Below are 7885 nucleotides of genomic sequence, written 5' to 3' on the forward strand. Positions count from 1 at the left end.
CAGGAGACTCGCTTGAGCCCAGGAGTTGGAGGTTGCTGTAAGCTGTAATGCCACGGCACTCTACCCAGGGGTACAGCTTGAGGCTCTGTCTCAAAAAAATAATAATAATACTCAGAGTTCTTAATCTAGTCTGCACACAACCAATCCATCAGCTTACCTCCTATACTTAACACAGAGTCTTGCATATTATGAACCTACCAGCTTGATCTGATTAAATTACTCTAAAATAAATACTAACTGGCTCAAATAAATTGCTTATGTGATTGTATGGTATGTATGTGTCTTCCTTGATTGATGCTTTTTCTTTCCTAAAATATCCATAAAAGCCAAAATTTCATTTAAGCCCGAATTTTGGTTCAGATGAAAGAAAAAAGAAAGGTTATTAACTACCAATTCACCACTCAAAACTGCAAAAAGAGTCACCCTACAGTGAAATAACACAAAGCACACATCATTTATTTTATATATACATAAAATGTGTCATTGCTCTTAGATGGAATTGAAATTTGCCAAGTTCCACAACCTACTCAGTCTTAATCAGCTCTGTCTCTGCCTCAGCTCTGGCAATTCCCACACTGTTTACATGAGAGAGAGATAAAGAAAGGAGTGGGCCATGAACAGTGATTATTAGGCTCTGGTTTGGTTCAAATAAAGTGCAAGGCTACATTTTAAAATGACCTCAGCATTTAAAATGATGAATGTCCTAGTCCTCCCACATTTGTGAAGAGAAACAGCAATAATAACATTAAAAATCTGATAAGGATGGTTTTACCTAATCATGCACATTTAGCTAAGTAAATTAACTTACTTTTACAAATTATATAAATATTTTTAATAAACACATATAATGAAAAAATACAACCTAAACATTACCTGTAAAATCAGAAGGAAAAGGAAATAGGCATTTGCCACTCTTTGGAACTGTTCAAATAAATTAATTGGCAAGAAGGTGAGAATGTTGTACTTGGATGTGTGGATACGATTATCCTGAAAAAGAAACAGCATCACTTTAGTGTGGGACAAGGCATTGCTTGTTATCAGAAATAGCTCTTAAACTTACAAGACTAAGCATGAGTTGTGCCAGAGCAAAAGAGATAAGCTGGTTATCTAGGAAATTTAAGTGCTATGTGGCCCAAGGCCTTCATTTTTCCTAAGATGACATAGTTCTGATACTAAGTAAAATTGTTGGTCAGTGACATAAAATCATCCATGACTAAAAAATACATCAAATGCAAAGTCCACCTCTGAGATTTTTTACTCTAATCCATCTGTTAATTTGGTAGATATTGCTTGACTACCTATTGCACCTACTGTATGCAGGCACTGAATTCTTGCTGGGGCCCATGAGATTGGGAAAACTTCAGTGATGGCCTGGTCCCTCTTACCAAAGCATGGCACCTTTAGATACCCCTAACAAGCAGTGTCTAGCCTTCTATCTTTGCAGGTCTCCTATGGTGGGAAATGAATTGCCTGGCAAGATTGCCTGTCCCCACTTCAGAATGCAAATTGCTGGAAATGTCTTTCTTATGAGAAACCCAAATCTAGCTCTATATAACTTCTTGTCATATGCCACATTTCATCCTTGGGCTCACATAGACCAAGTGTGAGGCCTTTCCCAGTGATAACCTTCAAATATTGGAGGACCACTCATAGGATTCCCCTGATCTTCTCTGCTCTGATCTAGGCATTCTCAAACACCTCAGCCATTCTTCATGAATCATTTTCCTGACCAGCCTCTTTTGGATCTATCTCAACTTCTCTGCATCTCTCTTAAAACATGGTGCCCAGAGCCAAACACAAATTTCAGATCTGGCACAACCAGTTCACATACAGCAGAGACTTACATGTTCTGTGTTCTGAACTATTGGCATGCATAAAGATTTCATTAGCATTTTGGCAACTATAGCTCTCTATGTATTCATACGGAATTTTGATGAACTAAAATCATTAGATCATTTTTATATAAATCACTATTAAACCAAGTTTCCCATTCTAAATATTTACAGTTGATTTTTTTCTATATTGATGTATAAGATATTTCCTATTATACCAGTTTAATGAAAAAAAAATTTAATCTTAAGCATACTATCTAAGTATTAAATATTCCTCCCAGCTTTGTGTCATCAGAAAATTTCACACACATGCAATTTATATAATCCTTTCAAAGCTGCAAACAAATACATTAAAAAGAACAGTGCTAAGGACAAAAATAATTTTAAATTAAAACAACAGAACTATAGAAAACGACTAGAGAACTCTCTAAAGATTAACATTAACACCATTTTCATGAATTATATAAAAAATACTAAATACGTTTTATGTAAACATCTATAAATCTAACTATACTCCCCTGAGGCTTAACTCTATATTATCCACAAAGATAACATGAGAAATCAAGGTTGACAGGTCTTGCTGAATTCAGAATCAACATGCCCAGAATAGTATTTTGTAAATGATATTAGTTTGGTGTGACTTGTTTTAAGTGAAGCTACACTGGCTTCTAGTAAGTAATCACGGCTCCCATTTGAAGAAAATATAGTGAGTTCCCTCTGTTAAGCCACCATTGTTAACATTTACCAGGAATCAAAGTGTCCAGCTCTGTACTGCAAGTTGTGGGAAAGTCAGAAGAGGTGTCAAGAGAAGTGTTTCCACTTTACTGGGTCTGATGCACAGAAATATGCTGAGAACTGTGAGCTGAAGATAACTATTTTAGAGTATATTAACTACCCCAGAGTTGGACTGGGAAGGCAGGCAGAGGATACATATGTTTCTCTAAATGAGAGACTTAGAGAAAATAATAGGGAAAAAGAAAGCTAAAGATAAAAAAAAAAAAAACAGTTAACCAAAAGGATCACATATTCCTAATTCTGTTTTTTATTTTCCTTCTAAGTTAAAGCTAAACTAAGGGTTAAATTGGCATCGTACTAAAAGGACAGATAGAACATCTGTAACAGTCAAAACCATGGCAGGAATTATAAAGACATTCTCCTACTAAACTGATTCATATAGGTAAAGAGCCAATTTTGTGGAATAAAGTGATAATGCCAAACAGAAACTATGACAATTTTCTATTTCCTTAGCTTGACTTAAAGCAACAATTGTGTTTTTTCTACTGGCTCTGTTGTAACTTAGTCACAGATGATGCAAATCCTCACTGCTTTAACTGGAAACAAGGAACACGGGCTCCCCCTCCTGGAGAATCTACTTTCTTTTGTTTTTCAATCAAAAGGAAAACATGTTTCTCTTTCCAATGCCCTGTCCAAGAATATAAGACTATGTTGTTAAGATTTTAAATCCGACATGTTAATGATTAGTCATTTCGTTGAACCAGCCTATGGGCTTCCAGTCTAATTTTTATTGAGCTCATTCCATAATACAGCACAGAAGATCTTCATCACCAACTATCCTGTCAGATCTGTTTTCCACCATGTTTCCACTAGAAGCATCCCAATCCAGAAGAAGAAGGAAGAGAAGGAGGAGGCTGAGAAGGAAGAGAGGACAACAACAAGGGAGGTGGAGAGGAAGAAGAAGCACCTGGACAACCATTTAACATCTGTGGTGTTGGTTGAAGTTTCTTCTTCTTAGCTAGGTGGGCTGGTTAATTGGCCCCATGATGAGGTGGACTTAGGCACACAGGCAGAGGCAATGGCAGACCAGGGCAGACTGCCCCTGCAGTGGGAGAGAGCCTGTCCCTACATAAGCGTGAGAAACCACCTCTTCCCTGTGGGCACCTCACTTCCAAGAGGGAGAAGGGCAGAGCTGAACTGAGGCCCATTATTCCTCCAAGACTGAACCTTCAAGTAAATGACTCTGTTGCCCATGGGGCAGAGTGATGTAAAGGGTGAAAAAAAATTGTCACACCAGTAGAGAGTCTTCCACCTGGAAGGCAATGACAGAATGAGAACAAAGCATTGCTTCTTTAAATATTTTCATATAAATACCCTGAGATATGCGGAACATGACACACTGGGCAATGCAGAAGACTATGGGGCTAGACTATAGAGGTCAGTATGGATGGACTAGAGGGAGAAGTTCCTTGGAATACATACTAAAGATCTTAGTCTCTTATGTACTGAGAAAATTATTAAAAGATTCTAAGCACACATACATACACACAAAAAGAATAAATTGGAGAAGACACAGAACAGATGTGAAAAGAACAATGAGGAAGTCTTTGAATGAGTCCAGGTGAGAGAAAATGGGCAGCATGGACCATAATGGTGGCAGAAGGAATGACATGCAAGATTAACAATAATAGATACTTATCAAGCTCTTACTGTATGTACTGTTCTAAGAGTTTTACATTTTATAGTTCATTTTATCCTCACAACATCCTGATGAAATAGGTACTATTTTGCCCATTCCTTAAAGAGAAGTCAAAGGTTCAGAGAGATTGTGTAGCATACACAAGTTTCCCCAGATTCTAAGTAGTGATAGAGCCAAGGTTTGAAAACAAGCACCCTGCTCTACAGCCTACTCCGCTCACCACTGTAGGGCCCTGAGTCACTGAAAAGTGAATGTCTCCCCTGCTTTCTGAAGAAACAGAATGTCTCTTCTGTTCTCTGAATTAGCAAACAGAGCACATGGAGAGTTTGCCTCAATTTTTCCACAGGTAAAATGGAGCTAATAGTATATCTAACATGGTTACAATACTATGACAGTGTTAAGAACATAGATATAAAAGCATTTTTCCTAAGGTGAAAGAATTACACCAATATAGGATTTCTATGAGTAATCCCCAAATAATCCAAGTGGATTAATAAATACAATGTACTAGCTAGGATAAATTGGCTATGCCACAGTAACAAACAACTCCACAATCGTCACAGCTTAACACAGTAAGAATTCATTTCTTGCTCATGCTATTTGTCCAACATGAATCTGCTCATCACAGTTATTCATGAACCTGCCACCAGCTCAAATGCTTCCAGGTGCAATACCAGAGGGAAAGAGAAAGCCCTGAAGAGCCTTATGCCCATATGTTAATGCTTCAATGCAAATGCTCACAACTCACTGGCCAAAGGAGTCAACGTGTGTTCAAAAGATAGAAAGCTAGAAGTGCCAGTGGACAGCATTATTGGCCACCACAACCAGAAATAGAAACTCATCTAAAATTCTGACAGCATCTTACACTCTTAGAATGTATGTTAGCTACAAAAGATATCAAAACCAACCTCAGTGCTCCAAATCCAGTCCTGTTAATACCAGGTATAATAGGCATTTGGCTATTTTCCTCTCCCTGTGAGCTGACAGTGTTCTAAATGTCTCAATTCCGTGATCTGGATGAATTTAACTCCCATCCATAACTCCAGGGTTGGACCCAAATTAATCTGAACCAACTGGATGGCCCATCCTCCTAATCATAATTTTGAGTTCAGAGATTGGCACATAACTTAATTCCTGCAATATATAGGCTTTCTCTTTCCTATTGTACTTTGACCTGGAAACAAGTAGCCCTGGGGGTCATTAACAGCATTTGGGGGTCAGGAGTGTGGAGGCTGCCAAGATTAAACTCTACAATGAATATGCAGGGCCATGAAATGCAGAGAAAGAAACTAGACCATTCAACTAGACTAGAAATGCAGAGAAAGAAACGTTTCAGAAGCTTCTTCTGAAACGAGCCCTGTTGCTGAACTTTTCAATCGTATAATTTGTTCATTTCTTTTATTGTCTAGGTCAACTGGAGTTGTTTTTTCTTTTATTTCTAACCAACCAAACACCAGGTAAGCATTCTTTTCATGTATTTGTTGGACATTCATCCTTATGAGAAAAGATTCTGTGCATGTCTCTTGCCCAGTTTTTAATGGGGTTGTTTGTTCTTTTTGTTGTTCTTGATTTGCTTGAGTTCTTTGCAGATTCTGATTTTTAGCCCTTTGTCAGATTTGTAGCATGAAATATCTTCTCCTACTCTGAAGGTTGTCTCTTTGCTTTGTTGTTTGTGTCCTTAGCTGTGCAGAAACTTTTTAACTTGATAAGGTCCCATTTATTTATTTTCTGTTACTGTGATTGCCTTTGAGGTTGGTCTTCTTCATAAATTCTTTCCCAGGGCTGACATCAGTAAGCGTTTTCCCACATTTTCTTTTAGAGTTTTTATAGTTTTGTGTCTTAGATTTAAATCTTTTATTCAGCATGAGTTAATTTTTGTAAGTGTTATAAGATGTGAGTCTAGATCCAGTCTTTTATATGTGGCTAACCAGTTCTCCCAGCACTATATATTAAACACTAAGTCCTTTCCCCAGTGTATGCTTTTGTTTGCTTTATCAAAGATCATATGGTGATATGAGGTTGTTTTCATCTCTAGGTCCTCCATCCTGTCCCACAGAATTTCTTATGTACTAGTACCACGCTATTTCGATCACGAGAGACTTAGAGTATAACCTGAAGTCTGAAGGCCTCCAGATTTGTTCTTATTTCACAGAATTGTGTTGGCTATTTGGGGTTTTTTCCTGGTTCCATAAAAAATGTAGAACTGTTTTTTCAAGATATTCAAAGCATGACATTGGAATTTTAATGGAGATTGCATTAAATTTATGTATTATTCTGGATAGTATAGACATTTTAACAATATTGATTCCTCCCAGCCATGAGCATGCTATGTTCTTCCATCTGTTATCATCCTGTACTATTTCTTCTCTCAGCATTTCATAGTTCTCTCTGTACAGATCCTTCACATCTTTCTTAAGTATATTCCAAAATATTTCATTTTCTTTGCTACTACTGCGAGGATAATATATCTTTGGTTTGATTTTCAGCTTGCCTGCTGCTGGTGTATATGAAGGCTACTGATTTGTGGACATTGATTTTATATCTTGAGACATTGCTGTATTTCTTGATCACTTCCAGGAGTCTCATGGTTGAGTCCTTGGGATTTTCTTAGTATATGATCATATCAGCAAAGAGTGATAGTGTGACTTCCTCTGTCCCCATTTGGATACCCCTGATATCCTTCTCTTACCTGATTGCATTGAAGGATATGCTATTACTCTATGCTGAAGAGAAATGGCAATAATGGGCATCTTTGTCTGGTTCCAGTTCATGAGAAAAACTTCTCATCATCTCTAATTATCAGAGAAGTGCAAATCAAAACAACCATTAAATATAATCTAACTCCAGTGAGAATGGCCCACATTACAAGGTCCCAAAGCAACAGATGCTGGTGTGAGTGCAGAGGGAACACTCACACACTGTTGGTGGGACTGCAAATTAGTTCAGCCTTTATGGAAGGAAGTGCAGAGAGTCCTCAAAGATCTAAAAGTAGACCTTTCATTTGATCCTGTAGTCCCATTACTAGGTATCTTCCCAAAAGTAAAAAAATTCATTTTACCATAAAGACATTTGCACTCAAATGGTTATAGCAGCCAATTCACAATTACAAAGATGTGGAAAAAACCCAACTGCCCTTTCAACACATGAATGGATTAATGAACTGTGGTATATGTATACTATGGAATACTATTCAGCCTATTACAGAGCCCACAGCATTCAGAGGCTCGGATGATGGATGATGACCACAGCTGAGAAAAGGTCAACCACAATAGAAACTTTACAGAGAACTGGCAATAAATATTGACTACAATCCTCCTCATCATCATCACCACCAGCAGCAGTAGCATCTTAACATTCTCCTGAGCCTGGGATCCCTGCCATAAGCAAAAAACAGTTAAGAGGAGGGAAAAAGCAGAGGCCACATTCTTTCCCAAATTCGTCCATTCATTCAACTACTCTTTGTCAAGGGCCTCCTTTGTGTCTGGTACTATTTTATTTACCTGAGGAGCAAAGACCCTATCCTCATAGAGCAAGTTTACATTTTAGTTATGAAGAGAGAAGAAAGAAGTAGACAACAAAATTTTAGACTGAGACACAATTTAAGAAGGTGATCAATGCT

At 37.7% G+C, this 7885-nt stretch overlaps 1 protein-coding gene across 1 annotated transcript in view; it reads right to left on the reverse strand.

Moving 5' to 3' along the window:
• The window catches only part of ATP8B4 (ATPase phospholipid transporting 8B4 (putative)), a 240815-nt gene that overhangs the window by 172822 nt on the left and 60108 nt on the right, over positions 1-7885 (reverse strand). The window contains exon 4 of the mRNA XM_023509982.1: positions 874-987. Within this exon, the coding sequence (XP_023365750.1) occupies positions 874-987 (114 nt within the window). The remainder of the gene's footprint in view (positions 1-873; positions 988-7885) is intronic.

The sequence above is a fragment of the Otolemur garnettii genome, unplaced genomic scaffold, assembly GCF_000181295.1.
Source record: "Otolemur garnettii isolate 467f Iridium unplaced genomic scaffold, OtoGar3 scaffold00011, whole genome shotgun sequence".
Classification (NCBI taxonomy): domain Eukaryota; kingdom Metazoa; phylum Chordata; class Mammalia; order Primates; family Galagidae; genus Otolemur; species Otolemur garnettii.